General features: G+C 39.8%; 1 protein-coding gene across 1 annotated transcript in view; it reads left to right on the top strand.

The window, feature by feature from the left end:
- SCFD2 (sec1 family domain containing 2) overlaps positions 1-13,825 on the top strand; it is a 397,757-nt gene that overhangs the window by 146,061 nt on the left and 237,871 nt on the right. Inside the window, exon 5 of the mRNA XM_068975329.1 lies at positions 10,720-10,969. Within this exon, the coding sequence (XP_068831430.1) occupies positions 10,720-10,969 (250 nt within the window). The remainder of the gene's footprint in view (positions 1-10,719; positions 10,970-13,825) is intronic.

The raw sequence follows: 13,825 nt of genomic DNA, 5'->3' as shown, positions 1-13,825 counted from the left end.
TTCCTCCTTGAGGATTCCAGACCCCCCTCTCCTTGGGGACCCCTAGACTTCTTATCAACCTGCCTAGGAAATGACTCTTTGAATGTGTACCACGTGTTCTTCATCCTCTTCTCTGTTGATGGACATTTAGGTGCCTTCCACGTCTTGGCTATTGTAAGTGATGGTAATAGCCTTTTCTTTTTAATAGTTGATTCACAATATCGTATTAGTTTTGAGTGTACAGCAAAGTATAAATACTTGAATCAATATACATATGCGCACTCTTTGTAGATTCTTTTCCCATATAGGGCATTACAGAGTATGGACTAGAGTTCCCTGTGCTATATACTGTAGGTCCTTATTAGGCATCTATTTTATACATAGTAGTGTGTTTACGTCAATCCCAATCTCTCAGTTTTATCCCTCGTCCTACCAAGCCTGGTAAAACAGATCATACCATTCCTCTGTTCGGAAGCTCGTTTATCTCAGAAGAAAAGCAAAGGTTCTAACAATGGGCTGTGTGGTCCTGAATGATCTTTGCTCTTATCCGCCTTGTGTCTTAGCCTCTTCCCATTTCTCTTGCTGAGGGAACTGAGCCTGCTTAAACAACTTCTACACCATTGATCTACCACTTCCTCCTGCTGCTCCTCCTCTGAAGCCCAGACCATGACCCCAGTCTGCCATCTTTAAATCAACTGCTCCTGGAGACCATTTCCACCCTCTTTGATGACTTCAGGATCTGATTCCTTTTTGTGCATATCTCTTCAGTGTGCCCCATCCTTTTTTTTTTTAAACATAGTTGTAGATGTACATAGAAAATTATGTGGTTTGTAAAGGACACACTGGGTTGACAGCTACACAGAACTGGAGGCCACTGCCGTGTGGCACTGGCTGATCTAAGCCTCAGTCAGCTGTCCCTTGGGCTTAGGGATGGTGGGTAAATATGGCATGGAAACACTCTGAATGAAAAATTCTTTCTTAACATTGTCATTGCAACTACATATCCTTCCACCAGGGGTTTTTAGCCTTGAATGAGGTTCTGGGGCCAATCATCTACCTTCCTGGGGGGCTCTAAAGAGCTGCCAGTCTGTAGATCTCCTCTGACATGCTGAGTTGGTCTACTGCTGCTCTTGCTTTGTGTGATTTATCTCACTTACTGGGTTCCCTTGGTGATTTGTCCCAGTCAGAATCCTGGCTTCAGAGCCTGTTTCAAGGGTCTGAAATCCCCTTCCTTCACAAACTCGGATTTTCCTCTGACTGGGAAGCTCTAGAGAGGAAATGTGTAATGGATCAGTTCTCAGTTTTAGAGAAAGACAGTCTTAAGTGGATCCCAGCTCAACTATTCACCAGCTGATGTCCTTGACAAGTCATCTTTCTCAAGCTTAATTTCTTCCTCTGAAATAACAATGCCCATGTTATAGGGTAATCAGGAGGATTAAATGAAGTAATCTATAACAATAATATTTTTGTAGATGTTTGTTTCTCTTTTCTGATGTCAGCTACTTCACTATAGAGATGAGTGTACTTTTGATCCTTTATTCAAAGGACTGAGCTAGATGCTGGAGATGCCATTAGGAATTAGATGTGTTTCTTGCCATCAAGAATTTTTCAGTCTTCTTTGGAAGGAATGATGCTAAAGCTGAAACTCCAGTACTTTGGCCACCTCACGCAAAGAGTTGACTCATTAGAAAAGACTCTGATGCTGGGAGGGACTGGGGGCAGGAGGAGAAGGGGGTGACAGAGGATGAGATGGCTGGATGGTATCACCGACTCGATGGACGTGAGTCTGAGTGAACTCCAGGAGTTGGGTGATGGACAGGGAGGCCTGGCATGCTGCGATTCATGGGGTTGCAAAGAGTCGGACATGACTGAGCGACTGGACTGAACTGAACTGAGACGTGAATAAACAGTTATGAAGTTCAAGGTGGTAAGAACCATAGTAGAGGAAAACAGAGGCTTCTCAGGAGTTATAGAGTAGTACACTTAACACAGGGAAAATCAGGGGAGATAATTGTGCGAACAGGTGGAAAATATGGGGGCAAAAAGCCAAAAACATCCTGGACAGCAATATAAGCCTGTAGTTCAGCTAAACTAAAATGTAGCCTGGAAGGAAAGGGTTCATGATGGATAAGGCTGAATGGTCAATCAGAGCCACAGAAGCAAAAGAAATGTGTGTATCATGTAAAAGCTTTATCTTGAAGACAATGGAAACCATGAAATATCTTGAAGGATATCAGATTTTTGGTTCAGAATGAGATAAGTCATGATTAGAAATATTAGTCCTCGCAACCTAGGTGGTAGAGGAAAGAATAGAGGAGATGGATATATAAAATCATCAGGCCTTGGTGGCTGATTTGATGTGGCAGGGACAAGGAAAACCCAAGTAGACTCCAAGTTTCAGTCTTGTCCAGCTGGAATAGTGATGGTACCACACAGTCAGCATGGGTATAGACTGTATAGACTGCAGAACAGAATCTGGGGTAAAAAATCTTCATTTCAGTTTTAGACAAGTTGAATTAAATTTGCTAATGAGATATATGAGAAGTTCATTCGTTGGCTATATAGCTAGGGAGCAAAGGAGAGAAATTTGGCTGAAGATGTAGATTTATGAGTTATTAGCATTCTGATTTGGAGAAGGCAATGGCACCCCACTCCAGTACTCTTGCCTGGAAAATCCCATGGACGGAGGAGCCTGGTAGGCTGCAGTCCATGGTGTCGCTAAGAGTCTGACATGACTGAGCGACTTCACTTTCACTTTTCACTTTCATGCATTGGAGAAGGAAATGGCAACCCACTCCAGTGTTCTTGCCTGGAGAATCCCAGGGACGGTGGAGCCTGATGGGCTGCCGTCTGTGGGGTCGCACAGAGTCGGACATGACTGAAGCGACTTAGCAGCAGCAGCAGCAGCAACAGCATTCTGATTAAGGTGAGATATCAGAGGAATTCACAAATACAGTGACTCAAACAGGATTGTTTATTTCCCATATACCCTGCAGTCTAGAAATTGTTAAATAGTCCAGTCCAGATGCCACTGAAAATGTGGTCCACTGGGCAGCAGCATTGTTATCACCTGACAGCTTATTAGATGTGCAGAATCTTCAAGTCCTGTCCCCAAACGTAGTGAATTCACATCTGCATTTAACAAAAGCCCCAGGTAAGCCACATCCACATAATTTTGAGAAGCTCTGGTTCAAGGGATCGATGGTATATGAGAAGGGGAAAAGAGCACACAAAGTAACGAAATTTTTTTTTTAGATGTGACATCTTTAAACCAGTAGATATTAATTTTCACTATAGTAGAAATTAAAACTGAGAAAAGTTTAAAATATTTATTTATCAATCCCTTTAAAGATAATAACAAACCTGTTACGAGTTAACATAAATAACATATTTTATGAAAAATAGCAGTATTTACAAACCAAAGGAAAAGTGAGAATGGCATTGGTTTATATTTTTGCAAATCTCTTAAATGTCTCCCTGAAGAGAAAAGCAGCTGGACTCTTGTATTTGCCTCCTCATTCAATAAGCTGCCGTATGTTGTTTTGGTTGAAGCATCTGAAGAAAGTCCAGCTTCATGCAGATACATAGTTGAAAAAGGCAGGAACATTTTGATTTCCTTTTCAGATGTTTGCAGATACTATGTTTTGATACCATACCTTGACACTGCAAGTAGTAATTTCGTAAAGGTATGCTGTAATATGGGATTGGAAATCATATCAATGCACTTTCTGTACTCTTTTACATTAGAATCCACTCATCTATCCTGCATTTTGGATGAATCTTTTGCCTTTGCCCGATTTTCTTACATCATGCATGGGTCATTTGGAAAACACTGACTCACTGTCGAATGCAAATCTTTTCAGATGGTGACACATTTCATCATTCAATTCAAAGAAAAAAATCACATTTTTAATGTCGTACTAGATCTTATAAAAAATGTCTTTAAGTACTTAGAATCTGATAGTGAGAGATACAAGTTTCAAAAAATTGATTTTTTTAAACTTAAAAGCCAGAATTTTATCATTGGCAATAAATATATCAGTTGTTTTCCTGGAAGAAGCAGGCTCAGTTTGTTCATTTTTAAGAAGAAGTTTGTCAAATACCCAAATTTTAATTATAATTCTCTATCTGAAATTCTTTTCAAGAAATGATGGTATTCATGAGAGAAACAGTTAATTTGGCTTACGATTCAAACAGTTGCACAAATGGTTTTCCTCAGAATAAGCATGACATTAAAAGATACTTGTTCCTTGGAGGAAAAGGTATGACAAACTCAGTGTATTAAAAAGCAGAAACATCTCTGTGCCAGCAAAGGCCCGTATAGTCAAAGCTGTGGTTTTTCCAGTGGTCATGTATGGATGTGAGAGCTGGGCTGTGAAGAAGGCTGAGTGACGAAGAGTTGATGCTTTTGAACTATGGTGCTAGATAGGACTCTTGAGAGTCCCCTGGACAGCCAGGAGATCAGACCAGTCAATCCTAAAGGAAATCAACCCTGAATATTCATTTGAAGGACTGATGCTAAAGGTGAAGTGCCAATACTTTGGCCACTTGATGCAGAGAGCCGACTCATTGGAAAAGACCCTGGTGTTGGGAAAGGTTGAAGGGAGGAGAAGAAGGGGTTGATGATGGTTGGATGGCATCATCGACTCAGTGGACATGAGTTTGAGCAAACTCCAAGAGATAGTGAAGGACAGGGAAGTCTGGCGTGCTGTAGTCCGTGAGGTCGGGAAGAGTCAGACAGGACTGAGCAACTGAACAACGACAAGATAATGTAGGTTAATCTCCTCATGTCAAGGTCTATAACCTTAGTCACATCTGCAAAGTCCCTTTTGTCATATAACGTAACATGGATGGTTCTGGGGACAAGAGTGTGGGTCTCTTTGGGGCAGGTGCATTATTTTGCCTACCACGCACTAGTGTGTATTAAATATTTGTTGAAGGGATGAACAAAGGATCCTAACCCATCACTCATTTCTCAGAGCTTTGCTCTGCCATGATATTAGGTGTTGATTGTTCAAGACTCAGTTGAGGTACTACCTCTTCAAAGATGTAGGTATTCCTCGGCTCTATTTCCGGAGTGAATGAATCCTTCTGCTAAAGCAGCAGCAGCATGACTGTTTACTCCTGTCCTCACTCTCCTGTGAGCTCCTTGTGTCTTGCTTTGTTCCTTGCATGCCTAGAGTAGAGCACAGTGTAGGGCACATAATATGTATACAATGCATATTTGTTGATGAATGCATGAGGGCAGCAATTAGTTATCCTGTACACACCAAGTTACAGTTTTGCATTTTCTCTGGAGCATATAAAGCTTATCCCCTCCCCCAAAAAGCAGAATGGCTTTAGTTATGGGGATGTAAGGCCTTGTGGCAAGTATTAATGCAAGAACAGCAAAGGCCATTAATACAAATGGTATTTGGGATCAGAAGGGCCTCACATACTCCCTCAGGCCCCACACTGGCACCATCCCTTGAGCCTGCACCCCCTAACTGAGCGGAAGTTGGAGGAATTGCAGACAGGTTCTCAGCAGAGCAGCAGTTTAGATGGCTTAGAGTTTCCCTGAGGGTCCTCAGGCTCACGCCCCAGAGGGGCAGGTGTGGAACCAGCAGTCTACTCTGTAGCCATACCACACATGGCCGGTTTACACCTCATGCCTGCAGAGCCAGCCAGCAGAGACTGACTGACTTTGCAGAGGGATCTTAATTCAGCCCCCAACTTGGCTGTTCTAAAGACAACATACATTTTACAGAGGACCTTTTGTATGAAGTTACTGGGGACTCATTCAAGAATAACAGAAGTCCCAGTCTGCAGAATTTTAAAAAAAGAAATTCTTTTTTTGGTCATTCCAGACACAGCTCCAGTCTTCCACCTCCCACCAGTAAGCCCATTTATATCAAAATGAGTGAGAAATTTAATCCCTGGTACTTTATAAATAAGCCATTTCCCCCCCTTTCTTTGTGGTTTTCTCTGTATGTGCTTTTTAATGGCAGCGTTTAATAATGTTTATATTGCCTTTAACCTTTGACTAATTTTGCAGTTAGGTTCCAAAATCTGGTTTCACATCCAGTGTGTGTAGGCTGCTGCTCCTTCCTTTGAGACTACTGGCTTCTTATTCCTGGAAGGTATTTCATTCCCTTAATCACTTCTGCTGGGTAAAAAGCATGTCCATGGGGTAGTAGGCAATAGTAGTAGTAGTGGTAGCTCTGTAGTCTGGTAGGTGGGCTAAGTCGCTTCAGTTTTGTCTGACTTTTTGCAACACTGCACTGTGGCCTGCCAGGCTCCTCTGTCCATGGGATTCTCCAGGCAGGAATACTGGTTGCCATGCTCTCCTCCAGGGGGTCTTCCTCACACAGAGATTGAACCCGTGTCTCTTATGCCTCCTGCATTGGCAGGCAGGTTCTTCACCACCAGCACCACCTGGGAAGCCCTCTTCCTTATACTATGCCAAAATCAGTCTTCCTGGAATTTTCAATCTGATAGAAAGAAGATCAGAATGTACCTGTCTTTGTCTCTTACTGTCCTTCCCTTCCCCCCGCCTTCCCTTTCCAATAAATGTTTTCAGAATGGTTTTAGATTTATAGAAAAATTGCCAAGATAATACAGAGAATTTCTGTGTACCCTTCACTTTACAGTATTGTGTATCTACAACCATTCATCAAAATTCAGAAACGAACATTGGTACATAGCTCTTAACTATAAACTCCAGACTTTGGTCTGATTTCACTAGCTTTTCTCTAATGTCCCTTTTCTGTTCCAGGATCCTATCCAGGACATCACATTACATTTAGTCATTGTGTTTCCTTTGTTTCATGTAGTGTGTGATGGTTTTTCTTTTTGTTCTAATTTTTTATGACCTTGACAGTTTTGGGGGAGTACTGGTCAGGCATTTTATAGAATGTCCCCCAGCATCTATCTGATGTTTTTCTCATGGGTTTATGGGTTTGGGAGAAGAATACTGCAAACAATGAAGTGTTGTTCTTATCACATCATGTTAGGGACACATGATATCACTATGACATCACTAGTGACATTAACCTTGATCCTCAGATAAAGTCACTCTTCCCTCCCTTTTCCATACATAGTTTTTTAGAAGCAAGTCACTATGTTCAGCCCATACTTAAGAGGTAGGGCAATTAAGTTCTACCTCCTGGAGGAGAAGTATCCTATATAGGTAAGTAATCTGGAATTATTTTGTTAAGGAAGGTTTGTGTCTTCTCCTGCATGTATTAATGCAGTCATTTATTTGTATCAGTTTGGAGTGATGCATATTTACTTTACACTTTGGGTTATAATCCATTACTGCTTTAATTATTCTCTTGCTCAATTTATTCCAGCCTTGGCCACTGGAAGGGCTTCCAGTTGTCTCTTGTGTCCTCTTCATGTGTCCCCATTTGTGTGTTTTCTAAGGATTTCCTTACTTTGTGGCACTATAAGATATTCCAGGTTCTTCTTGTATTTCTCCTGCCCCAGCCCTAGAATCAGCCATTTCTCCAAGGATCTCTGGTTCCTATTATTAGAGAGTGAGATTAGAAACTAAGATCTGACCACTGGGGTGCCCATTGCTACTGGGGTGTCACTACTTCCAGATCTTCTCAGTAGACAAAATTAAATACATGAGTGTATATCAGGGCATGTTACACATGTATGTGCAATGTTTCTGCATCTACATTTCTTCCTATAGTGAAGCTCTTCTATTTTGAGTATTTATATTTTGTTGTGTAGCAAACAATGAGAATATGATTCACTCTATTCTACCATCACTGGTAATTTTTTTAAAGGAGTGAAAAGAAAGTAGAAATGGAAATCTTAGCATAACTATGACTTAAGAACTCAGTCATCCTCCTGACAGATCATGTCGTTTCAGAGATAAAGACTTCCTAAGAAGTTTACTGAGGTCCAAAGAAGTTAAGAAACTAGTTAGTGGAATAGTCAGAAGTGGATTCTGGATTTTTGAAATGAAATCTCTTTATTTCCACCATATCTAATGCCTCTGTGGACTGATTAGCATTCTTGGCTTTGTTTTCATATCAGTTATTAACTACGTAGAATGCATTAATAAGCCTTTTAGAGTTGGTGTGCACAAGTATGACCAGGTAATCCGAAGTCCACCACAGTATCACTGAGGAGGGATTTTGCTCTCCAGTGACAGGTGTGTGTGTGTTTGTGTGTGTTTGTGTGTGTGTGTGTATTCAGTTGCTCAGTCATGTCCAACTGTTTGCTGTAGCCCAACAGGCTCCTCTGTCCATGGGATTTCCCAGGCAAGAACATTGGAGTGGGGTGCCATTTCCTCCTGCAGGGGATCTTCCCAACCCAGGGATCAGACCCACCTCTTTTGTGTCTCCTGCATTGCTGCTGCTGCTGAGTCACTTCAGTCGTGTCCGACTCTGTGTGACCCCATAGACGGCAGCCCACCAGGCTCCCCTGTCCCTGGGATTCTCCAGGCAAGAACACTGGAGTGGGTTGCCATTTCCTTTTCCAATGTATGGAAGTGAAAAGTGAAAGGGAAGTCACTCAGTCGTGTCCAACTCTTCGCGACCCCATGGACTGCAGCCTACCAGGCTCCTCCGTCCATGGGATTTTCTAGGCAAGAGTACTGGAGAGGGGCGCCATCACCTTCTCCTCGTGGCAGGCGGATTCGTCACCACTGAGCCAGAGTGCTGGAGCGGGGCGCCATTGCCTTCTCCGCGTGGCAAGGCGGATTCTTTACCACTGAGCCACAGAGGCATATCTTAGATCAGTAACTCAAAACTGATGCTGCAATGGCTGGATGGTAGTGAGTGAGTCTTTTCAGATCATTATGATGATTACCCTGCCTCATTTTACTTTTTATAACTATCTCCAAAAAAGTATTTTTTGCTCTGGGAAGGGAATCACAGGGCTCCTACAGGACAGATACTTGATGTGTACACCTGCTTTTTAGAAGTGGGTCATAAAATAATAAAGGAATCTGCTTAATGACATCCAGGAGTTGGTGATAGGGTAAAAAGTAAAAAACGAAAACTGTAGCCCCCACAGCCCCTCTTTTAACACACAGCTCCTTTCTGTTAAATTGCTTTTGACAGTATGTAAAGCAAAGGACATACACTTGAAAGTTCCTCTCAAGAGATTCCCAAGGCTATAGGACAGTCCTAGGATGCCTTCAAACCTTTCAGCCATGTCCTTTGAGACATGGGTATGTTTATACTTGGTAAACCATGTCTTGTTACCAGGTAACAGTAAAATCTCCATTCTGTTCTTTTCCAGTTGTACTTTTATCCATTTCATTTTGTTTTTGTTTGGTACATTGTGAACGTCCAAGATTTTTAGTGGAAATAAAAACAGCTGTTTCTCATGTACCAAAGAATTTAATTGTGAACTTTAACCTTGAGATAATATATCCAAATTTTCCCAGGTGTAGGAATGACTTGACTAGAAAAGCTCGTTTTGGGTAATTATCCCAATAAGAACCAAATTCAGCTGCTTACTGTCAACTTCATTAAGAGAGAGAGTTTCTATAGGTCTTTATTTCAATACTCCTTTCTTAACATGGCTTTTCCTCTTTAAAATAGTGCATATTTACCTACATAAACAAACACACCCTAATGTCCCATCTTTCATTCCGGCTTTATTTTTCTCCATAGCTCTTACCAACATTTAATATGCTATATTTTTTACTTCTTTAGCTTTTTGTCTGTTCTCCCCCACTAAAATGTAAACTCTATGAGAACAGAGGATTTGTTTTGTTCACTGCTGTATTCCCCAGACCCAGAGTAGTACCTGGAACATAGCAGATGCTCAGGGAATGCTTCAGAATGAATCATGTGAAAGTTGCAAGTTCTGATTATTTAGCTCCTGATTTTAATATAAATGCAAATAGTTGAACTTTATTTTATAGGGTCATTTTAGATTATAAGTAAAATTAAATCACCATGTAAGTTAGGGATTTATCTATTCACCAGAAACCTCAGAATTTGTACAAGCAGTGTGCATAGTGCCTTGGAAATTATGCAACTCACTCAGTACTACGATGCTATTATCACTTGAAAGGAATTTTGAAATTCTCTGCTAAATATCCCTCAGGAAATTGAAATATCTAAAAGCACACTTTTTTTTTTTAAGTTTAAAGGTGAATCAATTCAGTTCCGTCACTCAGTCATGTCCAATTTTTTGTGACCCCATGGACTGCAGCATGCCAGGCCTCCCTGTCCATCACCATACCTTTAGACTAATGCAAAGATATCTTGAAGTGTCATTACCCACTTTGACCAGATTTAGCAGAAAATGACTTTTCATTGTTATTTTTTAAAAAAATCTATTCTGACTCATATTTGCCAACTTAAAGAATATGTTATAAAATCCAAAGTAATTCCTCTGAAAGAGTGTCAGCATTCATTTGTATACATAGGTGCTGGCATGTTTTTATTTTTAATGATATTACTTTACAGATATTTACATTTTCTAGTGTCTGAAGTACTTACACTTTTATTTTTAGAATACATGGGCTCTTATTTGTTTAAGAAATATGTAAGATAATACAAAAGGGTATGCAACTTGACTAGCCTTTTGATGAACTAGATCTTTGAAAAACAATAGCTCTAATGCCAAATTTCCTGCAGTATTCTCTCCAGGACAAGAAACAAATAAAAAACCCATCTAGTCAGTGAACATTACAGACTTGTTTGCATGCTATCCTTGGACTCATGTAGTGCATAAATTACACCTTTGTACAGATTGACGTATGTCCAATCCCCCCTTTTATTTCAGAACATTGGGGAATCGACAATGTCTGTTGTGTTAAATCAGCTGCTGCCCATGATTAAGCCTTTGAACCAGAGGACCAATGATGACTACAGCCCCGAAGAGCTGCTGGTCCTCCTGCTATATATTTATTCTGTCAGTGGAGAGTTCTCAGTGGACAAAGACCTGGGTGAAGGTGAAGAAAAAGTGAAGAAAGCGTTGGCTCAGGTCTTTTGTGAGGAGTCTGAATTGTCACCTTTGCTGCAGAAAATCACAGGTAAGTGTTTAACAAAAATAGAGGACATATACATCACTGATACAGAAAACAGGTTTTAAAATAAAGGCATTTTGGAAAGAGGATGTAACTATCTTCATTAGAGTTGTTTAGAATTTCATGAGGCCTGATGAATGCTAGTCAGCTTTTAGGATTAGAAGTTTTTATTGCAGTAATTTTTTTTTTCCAATTGTGGTAGTAAAATGCCCTTCTAGCTGCTTTTTTAGAATTCATAGTCTTAGAACCTAAGTCTTGTTAAAACAGCAAAATTCTCACAAGATGTAATATCTTTAAGAAAAAATAAAATATGGTGCATCCTATTCAAAAGGTTTCTGATGACGTATTCTCTTTGAGACTGTCTTTTCAAGCTTAGAAAAAGCAAACCCATTTCCCTAAGATATTATACAATGTTATAGGATGAAAATTGACATTTTCAAGAATAGTTTTATATTTTGACTTCCATTTTTCATTTTAAATCTGAGTTAATTGATAGCATCCAAAATAATACCCAAATATCCCAGTGAAGTAGACTGTGCTGATTTGGGGAAAATATTTAATTAAAAGTCATAAAATCTAACCATTTTCACTTCTAATAAGAACTGTGATAAAACTTATGAAAGCCTAACTTAAGGAGATAATCAGTTGTATTGTTTCATATCAAATTCAGTGTTATTTATATTTTGTGTAAAACTTATTGCCAGCAGTATGGATTGAGCCTGAGTCTGTTTGACAGTGAGAAGTTATTAAAACTTACATGTGAAACTTAAATACTTTATAAAAACAGACCAAGTTGCCATTCATTCTTGAGCGTATGTGCGTGTGGGTGTGTTTAGACCTTTCCACTGGGGAAAGCTCAACTTGGTAGGTTACTAACGTATCTCCTGACCTTTCCTCCTGTCCCCTGTCTTGCCTCCCTGGGTGGAGGAGCTTGCTCAGAAGTAAGCTGTGTTGTGGTCCACCTGAGTGTCCTGTGCATATGTGCTTTCCTTTGTGCCCCTCTGCTGGCCTTTCCTATGTCTGGTCATGAAAAATGAAACCCTGATGAGATGGAAACTGAATGAAGTTCCCATAGAAGTGAAGCATTTCCTTGCTCAGTACAGAACCTGCTTGCCAACATAAAATCTACATAAGGAAAATTGTGGGAGTTGTTCCCATTTCATTAAGGTACAGCGCTGTATGTGATTCCATGTGTGTGTTTGTTTATAAATGAATATTGACTTAGAAAGGCTTCATACGGTTTGTATAAAGCTTTAGAACAGTGATTTGATTCAAAGTCGATTTGAATGCTAGGAGAGTGTAATTGGATGTTATTCTTAACACACATAATTCCAGAAACAGACAACAAGCATGGTATGTTTTAGTGAGGGTGTTTGGCTAGCTTTTCTGCAGCACTAGTGAGTTACTGTATTATTTTGAGAATTAAGGTCAAGCAGTCAGAGTGTTCATTTGATATTTGCTCAAGGTGTTTATTGACCCCGAATTTCATTCTTTATTAGTTTCTCTGTTTTTGATTGCTCAGGATATTGCATTTTCTTGCTTATAAATGTGATTTCACGATGGAAAACACTTCTGTACATTTGTATTTATATATCAGGAAAATTTGTAAGCTTAGCAGTTGAAGGTGAAAAAAAGAATCTATGAAAGTTTTAGTGCAGTTTTAAACTTTTGAGACATCTTTTTTAAAATTAATTTATTTATCTTAATTGGAGGCTAATTACTTTACAATATTGTGGTGGTTCTTGCTATACATTGACATGAATCAGCCATGGGTGTGGCTGATTGTTTTATAATACAAAGTATACGTTCCTACCCAGATTAACTTTGAATGTGCAATTTAAATAGATGAATAAGATGTGCTGTCTAAACTTGACATAAGTTAACTTGCCAGTGGAACATGTGTGCATTGGTCAACTTGTGTGGACACAAAAAGGACTTGCTTTCTGAAGATAGACTTTTACTTGGCCAGTATAGATATGCCTCTTATTAAGTATGTTGAAATGCGATGTGGCCTGAAGAGTAGGGTTTATGTTTACACTTAGCTGCTGAAGAGAATGTTTACCCTACATCTCAAGATAAGGAGTAATAGGATGGTGTTGAGGCAGTGATGACTCAGTCTTGTATCAGTACAAGGCATGCCCAGTATGTACTGGAAGAACTGAATTGTCTTCCAAATGTGCTTAGCCTATCATGGAACTAGGTTAGCTCGGCCCACAGTATTGCACTTAACATTATTCCAACGTTTAGTCTTGACTTACTTGTTACTGGGTGGCAGAAATTATTTTACGTCTTCTGCACATTTTGTGGTTGATGAGATTTAAAAGTATTACTGAAAATAAGCATGTAATCAATATAAGAATTGTGCTTTTCATATAATGTTGTAATTTTACTAATCTTAACTGTTGATAGAATCAAGAAAGCAATACTTTCTAAAGTGAAGTTGAATCCTGGACTGAAGATGAAGCGTGTTATCATCACACAACTGCTAAGTGATAGAACCAGGACTTGAACCCAGGTGTTCTGAGTCTGGAGCCCATGTCTTTAAACATGAGACCTAAAGCTGACACAAATTCATTTCCATAACCATTGAATATTGTATTCTGTAACTTATGCTTGCCTACATTTATTGTTTTATGCCGTGCATGCTCATTTTCTGAACAGTGAATTAATATTTGGTTAATATCGTAGATATTACTTGTGTTTTTGAATCTATCTGTAAAGATCCTTTCTTCAGGGGATCTTCCCAACCCAGGGATCAAACCCAGGTCTCCCACATTGTAGGTGGATTCTTTAGCAGCTGAGCCACAAGGGAAGCCCAGGAATACTGGAGTGGGTAGCCTATCCCTTCTCCAGCAGATCTTC

The sequence above is a fragment of the Capricornis sumatraensis genome, chromosome 7, assembly GCF_032405125.1.
Source record: "Capricornis sumatraensis isolate serow.1 chromosome 7, serow.2, whole genome shotgun sequence".
Classification (NCBI taxonomy): Eukaryota; Metazoa; Chordata; class Mammalia; order Artiodactyla; family Bovidae; genus Capricornis; species Capricornis sumatraensis.
The sequence above is the reverse complement of the archived record's forward strand: the minus strand, read 5'-3'. Positions and strand labels throughout refer to the sequence as shown.